The 26,136-nt window shown below is 46.9% G+C and overlaps 1 protein-coding gene across 5 annotated transcripts in view; it reads right to left on the bottom strand.

Moving 5' to 3' along the window:
* LOC137542432 (cadherin-like protein 26) overlaps positions 1-26,136 on the bottom strand; it is a 604,516-nt gene that overhangs the window by 191,484 nt on the left and 386,896 nt on the right. For 4 of the 5 annotated variants that reach the window (XM_068264331.1, XM_068264330.1, XM_068264332.1 and 1 more), the window contains 2 exons: positions 22,598-22,849; positions 20,343-20,463 (listed from right to left, as the gene is read on the bottom strand). In XM_068264331.1, coding sequence (XP_068120432.1) covers positions 20,343-20,463; positions 22,598-22,849 — 373 coding nt within the window. Of the gene's footprint in view, positions 1-17,804; positions 17,941-20,342; positions 20,464-22,597; positions 22,850-26,136 lie in introns of those variants that run through there. The other variant, XM_068264333.1, reaches the window with a different exon arrangement.

Below are 26,136 nucleotides of genomic sequence, written 5' to 3'. Positions count from 1 at the left end.
GTTTTTCCTATACTTAACATTGAGGCAGAAACTCATCCGCAATCCAAAATCTGCAGCAACCCGGGAGTATGCGTTTCTGCAAAACGCCTCCCGCTCTGGTTTGCACCAGCCCATTGAAATGCATTACCCTAGCGGATCCGCACCCACAAGCGGATCGCAAACCGCAGCAGAACCGCTCTGGTGTGCACTAGGCCAATATGTATTTCACAACTGATCAAACCAGAATTAGCTTTTTTTTTTTTTTAAATGACTACTAACCAGAAATGTGCAAATTTTCCAACACACTGACTGCAGTCTGACAGGGACCAGAATTTGCAGGGTCTGAACCAGAACTGAAAATGAGCTAATCAAATTTGGGAGCTGCTAATTATGGGTGTTCAATGTAATACAAGTAGTTCCGAGTTGTGAGTAGGAACTAGAGATGATCACATATATGCAAATATATGCAGTTTGAAAATGGACCAATCCATTTAAACCCAGGTTTAAATGGATTGGTCCATTTTCAAACTGCATATAATTGCATAAAAACTTGCATAATTTCAGAAGAATTTGCATCTCATTGATCATCCCTAGTAGGAAAACACTAGGCAGAAACGCTAGCGTTGCGGAAAACGCAGCAAAAACGCACGTAATGCAAGTCAATGGACTGCATGAAAAAATGCATATGTTTGCATTCTGCAATGTGCGCTTTTAAAAACGCTGGTCTTGCTGCATATTTTTCCGAAACTCATCTAAAACTCACATATGAAAGTCAATGGTGACAGAGGTATTGCGGTTTAGTGCGTTTTTTTAAATGCTTTTTTAATTCTATGTTTGATGTATTCCCGTTTCCTGTTGACTACCTAGTTATTTGCATTAAAAAAGCATGCAAAATGCATATGCAATTTATATATGAAAACCGCAAAAGCATTAGAACACACACAAAATGCAAGAAAAACACATGCGGGAAAGAAACGCAAATGCAAGGAAAACCGACTAAAAAGGCATACGCTACAAAACACTACCTTTTCCACACTGCCTAGTGTGTTTCTACCCTGATGCAGGACGAGCATTTTATGAAAACTGATGCAGCTTGAAAATGGACTAATCATATCCCACCTTGGCTTCATTAGATTGGTCAATCTTCAATCCACATACAATTACGTAAAAATCTTCCATAATTCAGTATTAACTTGCATCTTATTGACCATCTGTCAAATATCTTATTGATATCTACCTTAAATGATTATTGACTGCTTAAAGGGACTAGCCTAAAGGGTGACATAATCAAGATCATAGCAAGTAGTGCATTCATAGCTCACTATGAACAGAATTTTTATTGGTTACCAGGTTTACCTCTGGAAAAAAAATATGCAACACTCATCAGTTGAATTTTTTTATGAAATGATATTGATATAAAAAGTAGATAAAGCATAAATACACAAATATACATCTCTCCGGTTGTTGTCCATCATCTGATATACATTGTCAAAGTTAATTTGGTGAAACAAGTCCATAGCAATATAGCAACTCTTCTTCTGTAAATGTTATCCTCCATCAATTATTGTCTTGAGATTGTACAATGTATGGCGCACACAAATATAGCTTTAGCCTTATCAGTAGTATATAGAGTTCCATTCTTGTATCAAGAACTTTAAATAGATATATCTTAATAAAACAAAGCAGGATAGTTGTCCCTAAGGCCCGGTTCACATTAGCGTTTTGAGCCAAACTGATCCGGTGAGCGGATTCGGTCTCTGCTTCACCGGATCCGGATGGCTCTGTGCACACTGCCAAATGAAAAGTGAAAACTGATCTGATCAACGATTGATAGGATCAGTTTTCACTCAGTTTGCCATTAAATAACAACAATAACAATAACAATAATATTTATATAGCGCTTTTCTCCCTGGGGACTCAAAGCGCTGTGACCCTGCATTATGCAGTCTCAAAGGCTCGGGAAAAGAGGTGAGTTTTAAGCCTTTTTTTAAAGCTGTCCAGAGAAGGAGCCTCTCGTACTGATTGTGGAAGTGAGTTCCATAGAGTAGGGGCTGCGTAGGAAAAGGCCCGAGCACCAAATGTTAAGTGTATCCTGGGAATAACCAGCTTCATCTTGTTGGCAGAGCGGAGGGTGCGTGAAGGGGCATAAAGTTCCAATAGATCCGCTATGTATTTGGGTCCCATGTGGTGTAGAGCCTTGAATGTCAGCAGGCAGATCTTAAAATTGATTCTCCATTTTACTGGCAACCAGTGAAGAGTTTGCAGTACTGGGGTGATGTGTGAGCTGCGGGGGGCATTGGCTAGGAGTCTGGCTGCAGCATTCTGTACTAGCTGTAAGGGGCGCAGAGCCTTATCTGTAGATCCGATGAACAGGGCGTTGCAGTAGTCTAGACGGGAGGATACAAATGCGTGAACCAGGGCAGGTAGGTCTTCAGCTGGGATAAGGTGTTTGATTTTCGCTATATTTCTTAGATGGAAGAAGGAAGACTTGACGACAGCTGATACCTGCTGTCTGAGTTTTAGATTTCCATCCAGGATCACCCCAAGGTTTCGCACAGAGTCTTTATACTGTACAGTATCTCCCCCAATTGCTAGTTTGAGGTGGTCAGCGTTTTGAACTTTATCCATCATGTGTGGACCACCTACCACCAACACCTCTGTTTTGTCAGAGTTCAGCCTCAGCCAGCTGGTGTTCATCCAATTTTGTAAATCCACTAGACACGCATTTATGGATGCTGATGGGTCTTGGGTGCCAGGCTTGAAGGACAGATACAGTTGTGTGTCATCTGCATAACAATGGTATCCTAGGCCATAGTTCTGGATTATTTTGCCCAGTGGGAGCATATACGCTGCAAAGAGTAATGGTGATAGTACAGAACCCTGTGGAACTCCATAGGCAAGTGGCACTGGATTAGAGTAGTGTGTGCCCAGACATACTTGCTGTGTCCTGCCAGATAGGAAGGTCTGAAACCATCTAAGAACAGTACCCCTTAGGCCACAGTAATTCTTCAGTCGCTGGATAAGAATTTCATGATCCACAGTATCAAATGCTGCTGACAAGTCAAGAAGAATCAGAATTGAGCAATCACCCTTGTCTCTTGCAGTAAGTAGGTCATTCATTACTCGGACTAATGCTGTTTCAGTGCTGTGCCTTTTCCTGAATCCTGACTGAAAAGTATCAAAGATGTTATCTGTAAGCCTGGCTTCTAGCTGGTTGGCGACTGCTTTCTCGATAACTTTTGATAGGAATGGTAAGTTCGCCACAGGTCTGTAGTTGGTTACAGAATCAGGATCTAGTGATGGTTTCTTCAGGAGGGGTTTTATGATTGCTTTCTTTAGTTCTTCTGGGAAAAGACCACTTTGCAAGGAGCACTGAGTGATTTTGTGAAGTGCTGGCCTGATCAGCTCTGGGCACTGCATTAAGGATCCAGTTGGGCCAGGATCCAGGTCGCAGGTAGTGGGGCGGAGACTTTGAATGAGAATTCCAAAATCTTCTACACTCAGAGTGTCAAAGACTTGCCATGGTGGTACGGTAGTAGGCATATGCAACGTCCAGTGGTCAATTGATGTAGTTGGTGTAATGCTGGCACGGATGGTAGACACCTTGTTTGTGAAGAAGGCAGAGAATTCTTCACACCTTTCCCTGGAGTATGTGGTTGGGGCTTTTAGGCAGGAAGGATTGCAGAGTGATTCCACTGTGTGGAAGAGTTGAGCAGCTCTGTTGTTGGCTGTAGATATTTTGTGCGAGATAAAGTCTGATTTTTTCTTGGTTATTGCTTGTTGGTATTGTCTGAGGTGTTGAACTAGGCTAGATTTGTGCTCCTCAGTCCCTGATTTACGCCACTGTCTTTCTAGTCTGCGCCCTTTCTTTTTTAGATCCATGATGGTTTTGTCAAACCAATTAGCTTTCTGCTTTTTGGTTGCTGATTTGGTGCGCCATGGGGCAATACTGTCAAGTGTTTCATATATCGTGGTGTTGTACTGGGTTACTAGAGTGTTTGGGTCCATTTGGCTGTGGAGCAGATTTGTAAAATCCAGGTTGGCAGTTATCCTCTCCGGTGTTAATTTACTCAGGGGACGGGTTTTGATTGTTTCTTTAGGGAGCTGCTTGATAGGGTGATGTTCAATAGTAAACTGTATTATGTGATGGTCTGACCACACCACTGGGGTTACTGTTATGTTACTAATGTCCATTCCGAGGTGGAACAGTAAGTCTAGCGTATGCCCTCCTCTGTGGGTAGCTGATTTTACAACTTGTGTGAAGCCTAGTCCACCCATGAGATTTATTAGTTCATTTGCATCTTGTGATTGAGTGTTATCAGCCCGGACGTTGAAGTCACCAAGGATGATCCATCTCGGATAAGACAGAGTTAGCATTGCCAGAAGTTCTGAGAATTCCTGTAGGAATGGGTCAGCATCTCCGGGGGGACGATAAACCACTAAAATTTTGAAGCCTTTACCAGCTGAGATCTGGGCACCTATACATTCAAAAGACTTTGTTGAGCCAACATTCAGGGCCCTGAGCTGCAGAGTTGTTTTGCCACAAATTGCTACACCCCCTCCTCTGCGGTCTCGTCTTCCCTCACTTAGGACTGAGTAATTGTATGGGATGGTTGCTTCCAGTGTGGGGCCCGCATTGGCATCAATCCAGGTTTCAGTGATGCATGAAAAATCGCATGTCTGAATAAGGTCCGCAATAATGGCTGTCTTATTGTTTATAGAGCGGGCATTGCAGAGCAATGCAATGACTGCATGGGGCTTAGCAATGGCGACTGGGTTCACTGCCGGGGTGTTACTGCATCTCTGACTAGGGACATGGTAACTTCTGCTACTTTCAGCCTCTGATTTCCAGTAAACATCACTGGAGATCGCTGGAAAGTTCTTTCCCTTGAATGGGCCTGGGTCCCTGAAGTTGGACTGAGACTGAGTGTGGCACTTTTTATGGGCCTGGCCGCCTTTTATACCTCTGTGCGTTTTATTTAAAATCCCTAGAGATTGCAGCAAATTAGCTTGTTTTTTTCCAATGTGAGATGCAGCTCTCAATGGCCTGAGAGATAGTAAGAAGCTGGCTGTATAGATTAACATTGCTCTTTGTGAAGGAATGGGTTAAGTAAGCTCTTCCTTTGATTGTTGTTGTTTATCAGTGGGGGGTAGACAAAAGCAAATGCTGGCCTTCAGAATCTGCTACAAGAGGTGTGAAAAGTCCATTGATATGCAGAAGCATGGGGCCTACTAAGGTTTACTTAGAAAGGCAATGGAGTCAATATAATTTCAGCCTCTGAATGCATTTCAAGTATTTGTACAGTCTGCAAAAACGGATTGCCAGCTGAAGGATATTACTGCTGTTTGAGGAAGGAGGATGAATTCCCTTACCTTGGGAAGAGGACTTGGGAAGGTATGAGATCTGCTTGCTGTGTTTCCTGGACATGCTTTTTATTGTGTTTGCTTGTTTGAAGCTGTGGACCTCATGAGTATCCAGGTGGAGAAATCCTATTCCATTGTGTGTCCTTGTAGGAGTAGAGAAGGCTTTTGTTTGTTTGTTTGTGTGGATTATCAGCTTCCCAATCCCATGCAGGACTCCAAAACCAAGGTCAGCTACACATGACTTTCATGGTGAGTACAATCCAGCTTGTAACTTAGCCATCCATAAACTTCCACGTTTCCCAGAAGGTTCCAGTTGTAGCCAGAGAGTTCATGGTGCAGAATCTGTAAGTATTTTTGTTCCTTCTGTGCATATATGTGATTAATGCTTCCCAGAGCCGAGACAAGGTGTGGAGCAGGTAAAAGGAGAGGCTGCCATCTTGAGCGCGCTCTTTTGAAGCCGGCGGTAGAGGCTTCCTCTTCTTCCTCTGTGACTACACAGCGCGTCATGTGATTAGTCACATGACGCAGAAGAAGACAGAAGCCTCTACTGCCGGCTTCAAAAGAGCATTAGGTGTGCATTTTACCCTCCCTCACCCACCCGCCCGGCTGCTGCACCCTCCCTCACCCTCCCGCCGCTCAGGGTTGCAACTGTTAATTCACTAGTGTGAAGAAACGTCCCGTTTTCCATTGCCCCAATGCTGCAGCATTTTTTGTCCGGTTATATTCTGCTGGGCAGAACGGCCCGGAAAATTGGGGCCTGCAGCATTTTTTAGGTGAACAAGAACGTACGGAATGTATCCGAACCAACGGAAGCATGTGAAGGGATCCATAGGTTAACATTGGATCCTTACACATCTGTTCCGTTTGTACAGTATACGTTCTGGTAGAGTTGAGCTGAAATTTGCGAAATTTCGCATTACTATAATTACGCATGCGAAATTCGCGATTACGATGCGAAATTGCGGTAGCGTAATTGCCATTAAAATCGTAATTGAAAATACCGTAAGCGTAATTTTCAATGCGAAATTTCGCGTTTCGTTCATGCCGTAATTTCGCATTAAACGCTACCGTAATTTCGCGTTAAACCGTAACGCTCCGTATAATCTAAAAAAGCCGCCGACTTAAAGGGTTAATAGCAAAGCCCCCTTAAATGCTAAGAGCCTCAAATTTGGAGAATATATTAAGGAGATCAGGAGGAATAAGAGGAAAAAATTTTTTTTCAAAAAGACCTTATAGTTTTTGAGAAAATCGATGTTAAAGTTTCAAAGGAAAAATGTAAACATTTAAAAACCCGCCGACTTTAACGGTTAATAGCAAAGCCTGCTTAAAGTTTAGGAACACCAAATTCCCAGGGTATATTAAGGGGATCAGTGGGAATAAGAGGAAAAAATTTTTTTTCAAAAAGACCTTATAGTTTTTGAGAAAATCGATTTTTAAGTTTCAAGGGCGAAAATGTCTTTTAAATTCGGAAAATGTCAGTTTTTTTTGCACAGGTAACAATAGTGTATTATTTTCATAGATTCCCCCAAGTGGGAAGAGTTTTACTTACTTCGTTCTGAGTGTGGGAAATATAAAAAAAAAACGACGTGGGGTCCCCCCTCCCAGACCTCTTTAACCCCTTGTCTCCCATGCAGGCTGGGATAGCCAGAATGCGGAGCACCGGCCGCGTGGGGCTCCGCACCCTGACTATACCAGCCCGCATGGTCCATGGATTGGGGGGGTCTCGGAAGGGGAGGGGCAGCCAAGCTTTCCCCTCCCCCTCCGAGCCCTTGTCCAATCCAAGGACAAGGGGCTCTTCTCCACCTCCGATGGGCGGTGGAGGTGGAGGCCGCGATTTCCTGGGGGGGAGGTTCATGGTGGAATCTGGGAGTCCCCTTTAAAAAGGGGTCCCCCAGATGCCCACCCCCCCTCCCAGGAGAAATAAGTATAGAGGTACTTGTACCCCTTACCCATTTCCTTTAAGAGTTAAAAGTAAATAAACACACAGACATTTAGAAAAAGTATTTTAATTGAACAAAAAACATAACCACGAAAAAAGTCCTTTAATATTCTTAATTAACCATTAATACTTACCTGTCCCTTTAAAAGCCAGTTCCCACGCAATATCCTCGGAAATATACTAAACAGTTACAATATAACAAAGTTATTACAATGTAACAACTTTGTTACATTGTAACTACGCCGCACCCGACGCCACTCGCCGCTCAGCCGCCGCACCCGCACGCACCCGACAGAGCTCTGAGCTATATAGCTCAGAGCTCCCTAAGCATCTTTGTATTTGGGCTCCAAGGAGCCCCATTGGTCCTTAGCAGACCAATGGGGTTCCTTTAAATCAGAAGGAACCCCATTGGTCTGCTAAGGACCAATGGGGCTCCTTGGAGCCCAAATACAAAGATGCTTACAGAGCTCTGAGCTATATAGCTCAGAGCTCTGTTGGGTGCGTGCGGGACGCTAAGTCCCCGCCGGCTCCCGCTGCCTTCCCCGCCTCTCCCACATGTCACCCACATGTCACCCACATGTGGGTGACATGTGGGTGACAGATGTGGGCGGGGTGGACAGCGGGAGCCGGCGGGGACTTAGCGTCCCGCACGCACCCGACAGAGCTCTGAGCTATATAGCTCAGAGCTCTGTAAGCATCTTTGTATTTGGGCTCCAAGGAGCCCCATTGGTCCTTAGCAGACCAATGGGGTTCCTTCTGATTTAAAGGAACCCCATTGGTCTGCTAAGGACCAATGGGGCTCCTTGGAGCCCAAATACAAAGATGCTTAGGGAGCTTTGAGCTATATAGCTCAGAGCTCTGTCGGGTGCGTGCGGGTGCGGCGGCTGAGCGGCGAGTGGCGTCGGGTGCGGCGTAGTTACAATGTAACAAAGTTGTTACATTGTAATAACTTTGTTATATTGTAACTGTTTAGTATATTTCCGAGGATATTGCGTGGGAACTGGCTTTTAAAGGGACAGGTAAGTATTAATGGTTATTTAAGAATATTAAAGGACTTTTTTCGTGGTTATGTTTTTTGTTCAATTAAAATACTTTTTCTAAGTGTCTGTGTGTTTATTTACTTTTAACTCTTAAAGGAAATGGGTAAGGGGTACAAGTACCTCTATACTCATTTCTCCTGGGAGGGGGGGTGGGCATCTGGGGGACCCCTTTTTAAAGGGGACTCCCAGATTCCACCATGAACCTCCCCCCCAGGAAATCGCGGCCTCCACCTCCACCGCCCATCGGAGGTGGAGAAGAGCCCCTTGTCCTTGGATTGGACAAGGGCTCGGAGGGGGAGGGGAAAGCTTGGCTGCCCCTCCCCTTCCGAGACCCCCCAATCCATGGACCATGCGGGCTGGTATAGTCAGGGTGCGGAGCCCTACGCGGCCGGTGCTCCGCATTCTGGCTATCCCAGCCTGCATGGGGGACAAGGGGTTAAAGAGGTCTGGGAGGGGGGACCCCACGTCGTTTTTTTTTTATATTTCCCACACTCAGAACGAAGTAAGTAAAACTCTTCCCACTTGGGGGAATCTATGAAAATAATACACTATTGTTACCTGTGCAAAAAAAACTGACATTTTCCGAATTTAAAAGACATTTTCGCCCTTGAAACTTAAAAATCGATTTTCTCAAAAACTATAAGGTCTTTTTGAAAAAATTTTTTTTCCTCTTATTCCCACTGATCCCCTTAATATACCCTAGGAATTTGGTGTTCCTAAACTTTAAGCAGGCTTTGCTATTAACCGTTAAAGTCGGCGGGTTTTTAAATGTATACATTTTTACTTTGAAACTTTAACATCGATTTTCTCAAAAACTATAAGGTCTTTTTGAAAAAAAAAATTTTCCTCTTATTCCTCCTGATCTCCTTAATATATTCTCCAAATTTGAGGCTCTTAGCATTTAAGGGGACTTTGCTATTAACCCTTAAAGTCGGCGGCTTTTTTATATTATACGGAGCGTTACGGTTTAACGCGAAATTACGGTAGCGTTTAATGCGAAATTACGGCATGAACCCACTGTAATGCGAAAATTACGTGAAAATTACGCTTACGCGAAATTTCGCTAAATCCTTCTTCATTACAATTATGTACTTACGGCCATAATCGTAATTACACTAATTACGCGAAATTTCGCGAAATCGTAATTAGGTCATTACGCTCATCTCTACGTTCTGGTTACGTTCCGCAAAAAAACGCTAATGTGAACCCGGGCCTTAGCCTTCAATTGCATTTAAATAGTATTGCTTACTGATTGGTATATTAAAAAATGACATAAAAAAGTTATTTAAAAAATGTAAATTGTTGAAGTTTTAAAATGACAAATCTGCAACATTTATTTCAACTATTGTCAATAAATCACCAAGAATAATGCATATTACCTCTCTTGGATTCTAGTGTCACGGTGGAAGACAGTCTTTCTTTCAACAACAACAAAATCTTTGTAAAGCGCTTTTCTCCCATAGGACCCAAAGCGCATAAGCTTGTCTCAGATCAGTACATAGTGATGTGTACAGGGGGAAAAGTTATGTGATCATAAATGCCAGACTACACAGGTGGCTTTTCAGTTTTGATTTAAATGTGTCCAGGATTGGAGCTGTCTGGATTACGTTTGGCAGGGCATTCCACAGGGTAGGGACAGCATAACAGAAAGCTCTGGCTCCAAAGGTTGGACTCTGGGGTTGGTAAACTTATAGGATCCTTTTGATCTGAGGTTGTGGGTTGTTGTAACAAATCCTTCAGGTATCCAGGGCTAGGTCGTGTAGGGATTTCAATGTTAGCATGCCAATTTTGAAAAGGATTCTCCATTTTATGAGTAGCCAGTGTAGTGAGCGAAGGATCGGTGTTATGCGGCAATGGCGGGGTTGGCTTGTTAACAGTCTTGCGGCAGCATTCTGTACTAGCTGCAGGCGGTGTAGGTCTTTATGTGGAAGGTCTTTATTTGGAAGTCCTGCATAGAGGGCATTGCAATAGTCCAGCCATGATGGTGTGAACTAGGGATGGAAGATCCTCTAAAGGAATGAGGTGCTTAATTTTTGCAATATTCATTAGGTGAAATAAGAAATGTTTCACCACAGCTGAGATTTGATTCCTGAAGTTTAACTCCCCATCAGTCAGTTCAACCAGGGGCGTCGCTAGGGCCTTTGATCCGGGGCATCGCCTGGAACCTGTTGCCATGGTGCCCCGGATCTATTGAGTGGCAGGAGGGGGCACTGGGTGTGTGGGCGTGGCCAAAACATGGTGTGGGTGGAGCCAAATACTAGCAGTTTCTAGGCTAAATTGCACCCAGGGTGAGGGCGTAAAATGCGCCCCCAACGTGGAGACAGGTATAGGTGCCCGCAGTATAGGTAGCCAGCTATAGGTCCCCCCCAGTATAGGTAGCCTATATAGTTTCCCCCAGTATAGGTTAGATAGGTATATGCCCCCAGAATAGATTAGATAGGTATATGCCCCCCCAGTATAGATTAGATGGTTATATGCCCAATATAGATTAGATAGGTATATGCCCCCCAGTATAGATTAGATAGGTATATGTCCCCCAATATAGATTAGATGGTTATATGCCCAATATAGATTATACTGGGGGGCATATACCTATCTAATCTATACTGGGCAGATACCTATCTAATCTATACTGGGGGGCATATACCTATCTAATCTATACTGGGGGGCATATACATATCTAGATTAGATATGTATATGTCCCCCAGTATAGATTAGATAGGTATATGTCCCCCAGTATAGGTTAGATAGGTATATGTCCCCCAGTATAGGTTAGATAGGTATATGCCCCCCAGTATAGGTTAGATAGGTATATGCCCCCCAGTATAGGTTAGATAGGTATATGCCCCCCAGTATAGGTTAGATAGGTATATGCCCCCAGTATAGGTTAGATAGGTATATGCCCCCCAGTATAGGTTAGATAGGTATATGCCCCCCAGTATAGGTTAGATAGGTATATGCACCCCAGTATAGGTTAGATGGGTTAGATAGGTATATGTCCCCCAGTATAAGTTAGATAGGTAAATGTCCCCCAGTATAGATTAGATAGGTGGAGGAAGGTGCCCCTGTGTGGGGAGAAGATTGCCCTGGGGAGAAAAGACAGAATAAAATGGAGAGGCCAGCCGCGCCAATAAGGGATGCGGGAGCCGGTGGCTTTATTCCTCGCTCCTTCCCTCCCTCTGAATGCCCCCACCTGCTGTGAATGTGTGCCCGGCTTCCCCTTGAGTGTGCGCAGCGGAGCGGTAGGTCCTCCTACCGCAGATCAGGCGCACCGGCAACTAGTCTCCTGCTTCCTGTTTACCATGACGTCACAGGAAGCAGGAGACTAGTTGCCAGTGCGCCTGATCTGCGGTAAGAGGACCTACCGCTCCGCTGCACACACACTCATGGGGGAGCCGGGCACACATTCACAGCAGGTGGGGGCATTCAGAGGGAGTGAGGGAGCGAGGAATAAAGCCGGCTCCCGCATCCCTTATTGGCGCCTCCATCATTTTTTTCTCTCTTCTCTCCCCAGCCGGCCGGGCCATGCGGCAGCCCCACTTCCGGTCTCGGTGCAGGGGGGGGTTCCAGACACCCGGAACACCCCCATTCCGTGCGCCACTGGGGAGCGGGCAGTTAAAAACTCAGCTGTCTTCAGTTTGCCGCAGGCACAGCTTCCATGTGCTTCCGACTTCCTCCCCGCGGCGTCCGGTGTCTTGGTTACATCACCCCCTGTGATGACATCAATCTAATCTACGCTGGGGGAACCTAACTATCTAATCTACACATGGGGAACCTACCTATCTAACCTATACTGAGGGAACCTACCTATCTAACCTACTCTGGGGGAATCTACCTACCTAACCTATACTGGGGGAACCTACCTATCTAACCTATACTGGGGGAACCTACATATCTAACCTATGCTGGGGGAACCTACCTATCTAACCTATACTGGCTGGGGGAAGCTGCCTATCTAACCTATACTGGCTGGGGGAAGCTGCCTATCTAACCTATACTGGGGGAAGCTGCCTATATAATCTATATTGGGGGAAGCTGCCTATCTAATCTATATTGGGGGAAGCTGCCTATATAATCTATACTGGGGGAAGCTGCATAATCTATACTGGGGGAAGCTGCCTATATAATCTATACTGGGGGAAGCTGCCTATATAATCTATACGGGGGGAAGCTGCCTATATAATCTATACGGGGGGAAGCTGCCTATATAATCTATACTGCGGGAAGCTGCCTATCTAACATACACTGGGGGAAGCTGCCTATCTAACCTATACTGGGGAAACATACATATCTAACCTACACTGGGGGAAGCTGCTTATCTAACCTATACTTGGGGAAACCTACCTATTTAACCTACACTGGGGGAAGCTGCCTATATATTCTATACTGGGGGAAGCTGCCTATCTACAACCAAGCAAAGCCCCAGGGCCCCAGCCCAGCAAAGCAGAGCCCTCAGCAACGCAAACCCCCCAGCCTATCAAAGCCTCATGGTCCCAGCCCAACAAAGCATACAGCCAAGCAAAGCCTAGTAAAGCCCCCAGCCCAGAAAAAACAAAACAAAATGCCCCCAGCAAATTGCCCAGCCCAGCTAAGCCCCAGAAAGTCACCTAGCAAAGCCAAGCCGGCACAGCATCATCGTCTGCCAGGCCGGCACAGCATCATCGTCTGCCAGGCCGGCACAGCATCACCGTCTGCCAGGCCGGCACAGCATCACCGTCTGCCAGGCCGGCACAGCATCACCGTCTGCCAGGCCGGCACAGCATCACCGTCTGCCAGGCCGGCACAGCATCACCGTCAGCCAGGCCGGCACAGCATCACCACCAGCCGAGTACGGCGCACAGGCCAGCCAGTCGAAGGCAAGACAGAAGCCAGGTGAGGGGCTTATATATGTGAAATACTGCCTATTGAATATATGTAAGTTAGGCCCCTGCTATGTTCAAGTACATTTGGCCCCACCTATGACCACGCCCACTTTACGCTGCACGGCCACGCCCATGTTTTGCCACGGCACACACTCGTTCCCTCTTGGTGCCCTGGATCTCCCAGGAACCTAGAACCGCCCCTGAGTTCAACCAAGCTGCGCACACAGTGTTGGAGCCAGTAAGGTCTGAGTTCCCTAACCTCAGTAGTGTTGACTGTGTCTGGAGCTGCTTTGCTGTTAGGTGCTGACCTCCAATGACAAGAACCTCAGTTTTGTCAGCATTTAGTTTAAGCCAGTCGTCATTCATCCTCTCCTGAAGCTCAGCTAAGCATGTGTTTATTTTTGGGATGAGGTCTGTCATGTCGGGTTTGAATGACAAATATAGCTGGGTGTCATCAGCATAGCAGTGGTATGTCAGACTGTTTTTGAATCATTTTCCTGAGTGGCAGTATGTATATGTTAAACAACAAAGGGGATAGTATTGAGCCCTGGGGCACACCATATTTTAGTGGTACAGGCAGAGGCGTATCTAGGCAATATAGCGCCCATGGCAAACACTGAGATTGCGCGCCCCCCACCCACCAAGTAGTCACATGCCTCCAGATAATTTATCAAGTAGTCACTGCCCCAACTAAAAATGTAATTAGTAGTTTTTATTAAGTAGTTACACACCTCCAGATACAATATGTAGCCAATATGTAATTCAGTAGCCAGGTGCCTCACAATAAGCATTACATTCAGGGGCATCAAAATCAAATAATTAGGTAGCCTAGCAAAGTACGGCAGGGGTTAGATTGTAAGCTCCTCTTGCACAGCCAGCCCGATCCCCCCCCCCCCAAATTACAAGGCTAGCAAGAGGCCCTGTAGTGATATATAGCAGAATGCAGTAAATAGGCCCTGTAGTAATATATAGCACAATGCAGTAAAGAGGCCCTGTAGTAACATATAGCATAATCCAGTAAATAGGCCCTGTAGTAATATATAGCACAATGCAGTAAAGAGGCCCTGTAGTAACATATAGCATAATCCAGTAAATAGGCCCTGTAGTAATATATAGCACAATGCAGTAAAGAGGCCCTGTAGTAACATATAGCATAATCCAGTAAATAGGCCCTGTAGTAACATATAGCAGAATGCAGTAAAGAGGCCCTGTAGTGACATAAAGCAGAATGCAGTAATTAGACTCTGTAGTGACATATAGCAGAATGCTGAGAAGAGGCCTTACAGTGACATATAGAAGAATGCAGTGAAGAGGCCCTGTAGTGACATATAGCAGAATGCAGTGAAGAGGCCCAGTAGTGACATATAGCAGAATGCAGTAAAGAGGTCCTGTAGTGACATATAGCAGAATGCAGTGAAGAGGCCCTGTAGTGACATATAGCAGAATGCAGTGAAGAGGCCCTGTAGTGACATATAGCAGAATGCAGCGAAGAGGCCCAGTAGTGACATATAGCAGAATGCAGTGAAGAGGCCCAGTAGTGACATATAGCAGAATGTAGTAATGAGGTCCTGTAGTGACATATAGCAGAATGAAGTAAAGAGGCCCTGTAGTGACATATAGCAGAATGCAGTAATGAGGTCCTGTAGTGACATATAGCAGAATGCAGTAAAGAGGCCCTGTAGTGACATATAGCAGAATGCAGTAAAGAGGCCCTGTAGTGACATATAGCAGAATGCAGTAAAGAGGCCCTGTAGTGACATATAGCAGAATGCAGTAAAGAGGCCATGTAGTGAGTGACATATAGCAGAATGCAGTGAAGAGGCCCAGTAGTGACATATAGCAGAATGCAGTAAAGAGGCCATGTAGTGACATAAAGCAGAATGCAGTAAAGAGGCCCTGTAGTGACATATAGCAGAATGCAGTAAAGAGGCCCTGTAGTGACATATAGCAGAATGCAGTAAAGAGGCCCTGTAGTGACATAAAGCAGAATGCAGTAAAGGGGCCCTGTGGTGACATATAGCAGAATGCAGTAAAGAGGCCCTGTAGTGACATAAAGCAGAGTGCAGTAAAGAGGCCCTGTAGTGACATATAGCAGAATGCAGTAAAGAGGCCCTGTAGTGATATATAGCAGAATGCAGTAAAGAGGCCATGTAGTGAGTGACATATAGCAGAATGCAGTGAAGAGGCCCAGTAGTGACATACAGCAGAATGCAGTGAAGAGGCCCAGTAGTGACATATAGCAGAATGCAGTGAAGAGGCCCAGTAGTGACATATAGCAGAATGCAGTAATGAGGTCCTGTAGTGACATATAGCAGAATGCAGTAATGAGGTCCTGTAGTGACATATAGCAGAATGCAGTGAAGAGGCCATGTAGTGACATATAGCAGGATGCAGTAAAGAGGCCCTGTAGTAGTGACATAAAGCAGAATTCCGTAAAGAGGCCCTGTAGTGACATAAAGCAGAATGCAGTAAAGAGGCACTGAAGTGACATATAGTAGAATGCAGTAAAGAGGCACTGAAGTGACATATAGTAGAATGCAGTAAAGGGGCCCTGTGGTGACATATAGCAGAATGCAGTAAAGAGGCCCTGTAGTGACATAAAGCAGAGTGCAGTAAAGAGGCCCCGTAGTGACATAAAGCAGAGTGCAGTAAAGAGGCCCTGTAGTGACATAAAGCAGAATGCAATAGAGGCCTTGTGGGGACCTATAGCAGAATGTGGCAAGGGTTAGATTGTTCTTCTTGCACAGCCAGCCCACCCCTCTCCCCACACAAGCTATGCCTGCACCCATCTACTTACATTATTGATGGCTTCCGGCAGGCAGAATGAGAAAAAGTTGGGGCTGCCAGGGATCACTGAGACTTGCAAAAGGAAGGGGGATGAAGTGCTCACCACCGCCGCGCATCCCCCGGCTCTCTGTTCCTGGCGTGATGTCCGCATCTCCGCGCCTTGTGCCTCCTGGTTGGTACTCGATGCTTCCGGTCTCCCGCGCTCCCGCACGCCGGCTCTCTGTCCCTACTGTCAGACTTTAGATTAGCGGCAAGAGGAGAGACAGACAGGGCACACACTTCCCGCCGGTGCGCTTCAAACGCAGGAAGTGACTAATGACGTCACTTCCGCATGTGACGCGACGGGTGGATTATTTGCGTACTCGTCTCTCCTCTTGCCGCTAATCTAAAGTTTGACATCAGGGGCAGGCAGAGAGCGGCGGGCGCGGGAGACCGTAAGCATTGGGCATGGGAGGAAGGGAGGTACAAGATGCGGAGGTGGAGAACAGCATGGCCCCATGGAAAGGAAGGGGGGGCGTGGGGGACTGAGGCATAGAGGAAAATACACACAAGATGCAAAGGTGGCTGGCAGCATTGGGGCAGGCATGGCGCCCATGGTGTACTGTCGCCCATGGCACTAGCCATGCCTGCACCCCTCTAGATCCGCCACTGGGTACAGGGTTGAACTGGAAAGGCCCCAAGCAGTGGCGTAGCTAAAGAGCTGTGGGCCCCGGTGCAAGTTTTACATGGGGCCCCCCCCAAGCACTCTATACATAAAAATTGATACGGCGCACCAAAACCTGCCAAGGACAACCCCAGTGTCAGAGGTGCAAGAAGGGGATGGGGAACAGTGTGTTAAGGATTACTACTATTCAAAGCATCTATAGAAGTGATTATTACCAGCACAGGACCAATAGAGAGCTAATACTGTGATAGAGGGTCTACCCTTCGGGGCCCCTCTGGCCCAAGGGCCCCGATGCGGTCGCTACCTCTGCACCCCCTATTGCTACGCCCCTGGCCCCAAGGCTACTCTTTGTGTTCTGCCAGCCAGGAAGGAGGAGAACCATTGGAGGACTAAACCATCAATGCCACAGAACTCTTGCAGCCTGTTGAGCAAGATTTGATGGTCAACTGTATCAAAAGCCGCTGAGAGATCAAGCAGTATCAGGATGGAACACTTGCCTCTCTCTCTGGCCATGAGCAGGCCATTGGAAATCTGGACATGGGCTGTTTCACAGCTGTGGTGCTTCTTATGCTACGTACACACATGCGACAACGATAGTTCGTTGAGAACGACAAACGAACTTTTAATTGATGAAAGAACGACCCAAGTAAAGTTAGTTTTAAAAGGTGTGTAGCGATCTGATCGTTAGAACGAACGTTACATCACGTAAAGCAACTATTGCGCCTGCGCATAAAAATGAGAAGTTTCACGGAGAAATAGTGAAATGCGCATGTCAAGCCTAGTACGAACGACCGTTTCCAACGATGTACTACTTTTGCAAACGATCGTCGTTGGTTAAAATCCGCCGAGACAGAACTTTCTTTTGTAGCGATTTGGCTCGTTCGTCGTTTGCCTTAATAGTCGGTGGTTCATTTTTTGTAACGATCGTCGTTGGTAAAGATCGGGGAACGATCGTTACAAACGACTATAGTCGCATGTGTGTACGCACCTTCAAAGCCAGATGGGGGAGGTTGGAGACAGGTCTGTAGTTGCTCAGAATATCCGAATCAAGGGATGTTTTTTTAAGTAATGGCCTGATGATTTCTTCTTTCAGGCAGGTAGGAAACTTCCCTGCTTGCAAGGAACAGTTGACTATCTTGTGAAATTCTGGCCTGAACAGATCAGGGCGCTTTAACACAAACTGTGTAGGGCTAGGGTCCAGGTCGCAGGTCATCTGGCGAAGGTTGTGACAGCATCCATTATAAGGCTCTGCATAGGTTTTCGGTGTTGTGGATTTGATAGCAGACCGAATAGATGAGACTTTGTCTGTGAAGAAGAGGGCAAATTTCTCACTTTCAGCTAGGACTCAACACCATAGTGTTGTAAATGTTGCATTATAGTAAGGCACTGCTGCAGTGAGTAACCTATTAACGCAGATGTTAACAGATACAGGGAAGCATATTTTTAATTGCCTGTATGCTCCATTGTAGCTACTGTATGCAATGGTAACGCAGCACTAATGTGTGTTACTACTTCTTGTTGCGTTGTAATGCTGCCTTGCGACTTTAACGTCGCATTATAATGCAAGGTCCCACTGTCAACCTAGCCTTAGTCGAGTGTCGAGTTTTCAGGCTTAATGATAAAATACACCAGCAACCAGGCCTTCTTATAATAAATGTTTCTAAGATGGAGTCTTTTAGGGGATTTTATGGTGACTCACAATAAATATTTATGTGTGTGTATATATTAAAAATATGACTTCACTTGGCTTATTTAACAAAGTGTGTGCGTGCGTGCGTGCGTGCGTGTGTGTGTGTTAAAAAATATCAAAATGACATCAATAAACCTTTTGATTAGATCTTGTGACACAAGTGGTATTCTTATGACATATATCTAGATGATCTGATGCTCCTAATTGGAGTGACATAAACCAAAATATCAGTATGTTCATAATTCACCTTTATTCTAGGAAGCTGGTATGTTCTTCAGGAACATCATTAATTGACAGGGATTTTCTGTAAGGCATCTACTGTATACGGTCACATGGTTTGATCACATGGCTAAATCATTTGGCCTTATTGTTTTCATAACAAACCACCATCTGTTTTAAATCATGCTTAACTACCTGCGGACCGCCGCAGCATGAATCTACGGCGGGCAGGGGGCGCTGCGGTTCTGACCTGATATAAACTCTACGTCCCATTGACCACGCGCCCCCACCCGTCTCCGCCACTGTAGCCGCTCGATCTCCGCCGCAATATGCTGCCCTGCCGCCTCTATGACGGTAGAGCACTGTGAGCCGGGCAGGAGCCGTTTTCATTGGCTCCTGGCCCTGTCATTCATGTAAGCTGTTCCCATTGGCTTACATGGAGTGACAGGGTCAGGAGCCAATGAAAGCGGCTCCTGACTGGCGCGAAGTGCTCTGCCGTCATACCGACGGCAGAGAGAGAGCAGCCTGCGGCGGGGACAGATCGACGTGACCGGCGGGAGCGGCGGATTTAAGCGGCGATTCGTCGGGAAGCGGCGGTTTACTGGACCAGCACCCACTGGTCCTTAAGGGGACAGAGGGTGCTGGTCCTGAAGTGGTTAAATATATAGAAAGCAAACCTATTTACCTTAATATATAGCTCTATTATTGATCAACTTATTAGTTAATAGTTCTATGATCACTATTCATAATTATACTATATACTAAACATATATCCTCTTATAGCAGGCTATAGTTTCTGCTGTGTGTGTTGCATTGCAGCAAGAACTCAACTCTTTTCCACAGACTGTTGATAGGCAGTGAAATGCCTCTCAAACTCTCACAACTGATTGCTGCTGCCTGGTAACTGCTCACTCCTGCCTGGTAGCTACTTGCTGAATAAGCTTAAAGGGACTCAGAGCTCTGAGTAAAAATAAAATTTGAACTTACCCGGGGCTTTCTCCATCCCAGCCCTGGTCGGGACGTCCCACGCCGGCCTCCTGGCTCTTCTCCCGGCGGCTGTCCGCATAGCGCGGACAGGCCGGGCCCCCGGGCGACACTGGCGAGTGTCGGGGCTTCTCCTTCCCTATACGTCACGAATGACGTCACACGCCGGCCGCCGCGCGGCATGCGCCGTGCTGTCACGCCGGCCGCCGTCATGACGCGCGGCGGCCGGCGCTGAGAGAAGAGCCAGGAGGCCGGCGTGTGACGTCCCGACCAGGGCTGGGATGGAGAAAGCCCCGGGTAAGTTCAAATTTTATTTTTACTCAGAGCTCGGAGTCCCTTTAAAGGACCACTACCGCGAATTATTTAATTTTCAGCCATCCCACAGTAGATATAATAAGTATATAGAAGCCTTCCTGTGTCTTTTTTTTTTTTTTTTTTTTTTTTGTGATGGCCCTTTAATTTTACATAGATAACTGTAATCTGTGGCCGTCAGTGCCTGACATAACGCTGACTGACTTTTGTAACCAGCAGTAACAGCAGGGGAGCCTTGTCAGGTTTTGGGGGGGGGGGGGAAACCCAGATGGTTTAGCCCTGCTTTTATCAACTGCCGAAAACTGCACTGTACAGCTCACCTGCTGCCCTTCCCTCATCATGACATGTGACAACCAAGGACCCCCGCACTCAAGCATCAGCAGGCTTTGAGGGAGACAGCTATCAGCGCAATTAAAAAATTGTATGGTGTGTGGCCACTTTAAGTCCCAGTTTACTTTTTGGTTTTCTTAAAAAAAAAAAAATGTTGAACTAAAATTCTCACCAGTGATAAGCACATATCTCACAGTGCTTGCTGTCCACATCTTCTTCATACACTATAATAAAATTTGGAGGCTCAGTCTCCAATGGAAATAATTTTATCCGGCAAAGCAGGAGAATCAGCACTGTGAAAGAGAAGCAAAGCTTACGTGAATAAGTGGGATGACACAGTTACATAGGTATTTGGGTTGAAAAGCCTGCTCCCTCACATATCCCTGTTGATCCAGAGAAAGGCGAAAAACCTTTACAAGGCATGGTTCAATTAGCCCCAAAATTCCTTCCCGACTTCAGATGGCATTTAGATAAAATCCCTGGATCAACACCCCTGAGCCTTACCTAGTAATTGTAGCCATGGATGTCTTTCAACGCAAGTAAAACATGCTACAGGGCATACGCACTGCCCTGTGCAAAAGATCGGGTCCACTTTAAAATTTGACGTCATTCCGATGACGACACACCACCTGACATCTTGCCGCACACTGCCGCTTGGCCATCCTGATTGGCAAATGGGGATCCTTGGAAGAATAATCGAGGTAAGGGGATACCGCTGGCCAACACTGAATGCGCGGGACCCAGGAAAACAAAGTGCCCTGCGGTTTTGGGCCCAAAATCTCGAGCACCGAAATCTCAGCCCTAGCTCAACTCAGGATTACAGCCAGGGGGGTTAACCTCCCTGGCAGTACCCAGTTTATGAGGCTGCTTCCGCAGGAGGGATTTTTGTAATAAAACTGTTTTAATCTTCGTGGCTAGCACTAGGCTAGCTACCTGTGGTCCCCAAGTCCCTCAGCACCTATCTGCTCCACCCCGAGCAGACTTCTGCAACAGTTTGCAAAGCTGTTTATCTGATGTGTGTTCGCAGCTTAACCCCCCCCCCCCCCCCCGCCCCCCGGCGTTACAATAAAATCGCCAGGGGGGCGGGGCAGCACTTAATTTTTTTTTTTTCTAAATCCTGTAGCTAGCCAGCGCTAGCTACATGATAGCCGCTGTGCAGCGGCATATCGCCTCCGGCGATCAGAGCAAACAGGAAATTCCGTTCAGAACGGCATTTCCTGTTTGGCTTCCCCCGTCGCAATGGCGACGATCGGGATGACGTCATCCACGTCATGGCGTCGGAGGGAGTCCCGATCCACCCCTTAGCGCTGCCTGGCGGTGATTGGCCAGGCTGCGCAAGGGGTCTGGGGGGGGCTCAGCGCAGAACAGCGGTGATCGTGTAGTACACGCAGCTAGCAAAGTGCTAGCTGCGTGTAACAAAAAAAAATGTGTGCAAATCGGCTCACCAGGGCCTAAAAAATCCTCCGTAGCGGCTTAGCACGAGCTCGGGCTTACCGCCAGGGAGGTTGATAGAATACACTGTGTAGGTATGCTCTCACACTACATGGAGGCAGGGCCGGCCCTAGACTTTTTTTCCGCCTGAGGCAAAATTAGAAAAAATCGACGCCCCCCCCCCCCTAGCTGTGTGTGTGTGGGGGGGGGGGGGGCGCCGAGCTGGAGGGGTAGCCGACAGAAAGGGGGTATTAGGCCTAGCGGTGGGGAGGGGGGGCGGACCCCCCCTTCCTCCCTCGCCTGGGTCCCCCGATCTGCGCTCCTCCTCCAATGTTAAGTAACCAGCGTGCATAAAGATGAAGAGGCAACGGGCGGGGGAATCACTCACCTCTTCCACGTTCCATCGTGTGCTCCACTGACGTCACTTCCTGCAAGGCGGTCCACTTGCAATACAGTGGGCGGCATTGCTAAACAGGAAGTAGCGCCAGATGCTTACAAAGAGGAACCTCCGCCACATGGAATGCGGATGTTTGCCCTCGTTCCGTGTTTCTGCCCGCTTGTGCTGCTAATTAATGCTGGCAGGGGAGAGCGCTGAGGGAGATCCTGAGATGAGGGTCGGGGGAGTGAGACCCTCTCCCCGCTGCTCTGTGTGGCCATTTGTCTCCCCTCAATCGCTGCGACCCCTCCTGCCCCCCAAAATGGCCCTGCCTCCCCCCCCCACGGATGCATGCCTTGCAGTCCCTATTGTTACGCCACTGGCTCAGATGCGACTTGATGCAGTTGTCTGTCACCAGGTAATGCCACTGCATGTCAAGTGCTGGCACACATGGTGTTAGAAACACTGCTGTTTGGCTGCATTTAAATTACACCTGAATGGCGCTAGGGGGCGGTAGATGGGACGCTGAACTCCCGACAAGTACGCAATTCAGCCTCCTATCTGAAAGAGGCCTTAGGGATCAGGACTGTGCAGCTTGGATCGGCAATAGAATCACTCACCGAGAAGCAGCAGCAGAGGGATAAGCAGTAGCAGGGCAATAGCTCCTCCACTCAGAGACGTGGTTGCCACCGTCCTCTTCCCCGGGGTTACCACTGTCCTGTCCTCAGCGCAGGCATGGCCGCCCAAGCAGTCACATACATTCAATGTCAGGTTCTGGTGGGAGACGACTCCTTGGCGGTCATAGATCTCCAGGTGTATCGTGTGATTTCCTTGCTGCGCAGTTTTCTCCTTCTTCACTTTGATGATATCACCTGGAATACAGAAATTGTTACATTATAAAGAGTCAATAGGAAATAGGCAAAACAAAAGAGGAACTGTAACCAAGGATTGAAAGTCATCCCAATCAGAAATCACTCTCATAGTGTGATGTTATGACCTAGGTCCTGACATTAAGTGGTTGGGGCCAGTGTCAGACTGGGAGGTGGAGAAACTGAGGAAATCCACCTGCTGGCCAAGCAGCAGTAACCCTGCATTATCATTCCCTATATAAACCTGCAGCAAGTCTTCACTGTGAGCAGCAACACCTGATTACTGCTGCTATGCCAGCAAGTGCATTTCTTCAGCTTTTCCAGCTCCAAGTCCAACACTGGTGGGAGCCTCGTTGCATTGTGGGAAACAGCAGCTGTTTCCAAATGCCAAGCAACCAGTATCTACCTTTGTGCATATTTACAGTTGTGTTCAAAATTAAAAGTTTTGTGGTAGTGTTCTGTGGACTGATGAAACAAAATTAGAACTGTTTGGGCCCATGGATCAACGCTATGTTTGGAGGAGGAAGAACAAGGCCTATGAAGAAAAGAACACCTTGCCTACTGTGAAGCATGGTGGGGGGTCAATCATGCTTTGGGGCTGTTTTGCTTCTGCAGTTACAGGGAAGCTTCAGCGTGTGCAAGGTACCATGAATTCTCTTCAGTACCAGGAGATATTGGAAGAAAATGTGATGCAGTCCATCACAAACCTGAGGCTTGGGGGACGTTAGACCTTTCAACAGGACAATGATCCAAAGCATACCTCCAAGTCCACTAGAGCATGATTGCAGATTAAAGGCTGGAACATTTTGGAGTGGCCATCGCAGTCACCAGACTTAAATCCGATTGAGAACCTCTGGTGGGACTTAAAAAAAGCAGTTGCAGTGTGCAAGCCTAAGAATGTGACTAAACTGGAGGCTTTTGCCCATGAAGAATGGGCTAAGATACCCGTTTATCGCTGCAAGACACTTGTGTCAAGCTATGCTTCACGTTTAAAGAGACACTGAAGCGAATAAATTTTGCCCTTTTTACCTTATTATTCGCTTCAGTACTCTTAGCACAAGTAAATTCCTGCATCCCCGCCGCAAAACGAGGGCTGCAGAGCCCCCAAATCCCTGTGCTGAGAGGCATACATGAGGCACTCGCAAGACTATTCAACCTTATCCTGAGTGCGGGCTCCTTTCCTCAGGCCTGGAGTGAAGGCCTCATAACACCCATCTACAAGAATGGGGACAGATACGATCCAGCAAACTACAGAGGAATCTGTGTCAGCAGTACACTGGGGAAACTGTTTAACAGCATCATCAATAAAAGGATCCTCTCCTTCCTCACACAGCAGGACGTACTCAGCAAAAGCCAAGCTGGGTTCATGCCAAACCACCACACAACTGACCACATCTACACACTGCACAGCCTTATCAAGACCCATGTCCACAGCTCACGCGGCAAAGTACACGCTTGCTTTGTGGATTTTAAGAAGGTGTTTGACTCGGTGTGGCACCCAGGCCTTTTCCTAAAACTCCTAGAGAGCGGAATAGGAGGTAGAACCTATAATGTCATCAAGAGTTCATATACTGGGAACCAATGCAGTGTGAAAGTGGACGGGAAGAGAAGCGAGTTCTTCAAGCAGGGTCGAGGAGTCAGGCAGGGCTGCAGTTTGAGCCCAACGCTCTTTAACATATTCATCAACCAACTGGCTGTAGCCCTGGAATCCTCCCCAGTACCAGGCCTCCTCCTGCATGACCACGAAGTGAAGTTCCTGCTGTATGCAGATGATCTCCTGCTGCTCTCTCCAACAGAAAGGGGCCTACAGGACAGCCTGGCAGAACTGGAGAGTTTCTGCACCACATGGGCACTGCCCATCAACCCAAAGAAGGCAAAAGTGATGGTGTTCCAGAGGAAAAATCAAAAAACGCACACCTCCTCATTTATATTAAATGGCTGCCCACTGGTGACCACAAACAGTTACACCTACCTGGGGCTGGAAATTAACCAAACAGGGAGCTTTAAACCAGCAGTAGAGGCTCTGAAGGAAAAAGCCAGCAAAACATTTTATGCCATCAGAAGGCAACTTTACCATCTAAAACCACCGGTGAGAGTCTTGGTAAAGATATTCAACAGCATCATCACCCCAATCCTGCTCTAGAGCAGTGAGGTATGTGGCCCGGTCACCTACCCTGACCAATCAAAATGGGACTCCAGCCCAACAGAAATCTTCCATCTAGAGTTTTGCAAGTATCTTCTCCAAGTCCATCGCAGCACTTCGAACTCAGCTTGCCGGGCAGAGCTAGGCAGATTCCCACTATGGCTGACTATCCAGCAGAGGGCGCTCTCATACTGGGCGCATATACAGAGCAGCAGCCCCAGCACTTACCACCATAAAGCCTCACTGAGCCAGGGTGGCGAGGCCATACCACGCACTTTGAAACAAAGCGTCAACAGCCAGCCCAGCCAAGACCACCAACACAGGCTGACAAAAGCACAAATAAAAGGAACAATAGAAAGCAGCAAGGAATGGCGAAGTGACATAAAGAACTCCCAGAAACTCACTGTCTACCAATCACTACAGAGGGAGAATAGTATCATCCAATAGGACAGTCCATCCTGATGGATCAGTCCAGATGATAACCGGTGGAAAACACAGGTATTGGACGATCGTTCCATTCAAAACCTTTGTGCTACGTATTTTCGGATCCTCCGTTTTGTACTTTCACTAACTATCCATCAGTAGACCACCGTTATGCTGTTTTGCTTTGTTTTCAAATGAATCATGTCGTTGTCAGATGTTGATCGTTCATCGGTGATTGTTTGCTTGGTGGAACTGTCATGGAGTCACCAATGCACAGTAAAAGAGTTGGAAGAACCAGTGGCGTAGGTACAGACCACTAGGCTCTGATACGGAATTAGGATGCGAGATGACATGTTGTGGGTGGAGCTAGCTGTAATGTAACAGTGTAACACAAACACAGTGAGCCCAGGTTTTCTCCCAAAATACAGGCAAAGTGACCTTAAAGGTAATTAGACAACGTTCCCCCACCTACAAACAACAAAGGCGCAGGGACAGCAGACAGACCCTCTCAGACAGCAAGATTTGTAATGCAGCAGCATTTCACCAGAAAATACACATAATGGTGCATTTTTCCCCCTAAAAATACAGATAATGTGGTGTTTCACTAAAAATACACCTAATGGAGCAGCAACCCACGTAATGCGGTTTTTCTCCCCAGCATGGGCCTCATACTGCTACCTGCCTGCGGGGGGCAGGCAGGTCACTGGTGGTTTTTCTCCCCAGC

This window comes from Hyperolius riggenbachi, chromosome 12 (assembly GCF_040937935.1).
Source record: "Hyperolius riggenbachi isolate aHypRig1 chromosome 12, aHypRig1.pri, whole genome shotgun sequence".
Taxonomy (NCBI): domain Eukaryota; kingdom Metazoa; phylum Chordata; class Amphibia; order Anura; family Hyperoliidae; genus Hyperolius; species Hyperolius riggenbachi.
Note: the sequence above shows the minus strand (reverse complement) of the source record. Positions and strands in the feature narration are given on the sequence as shown.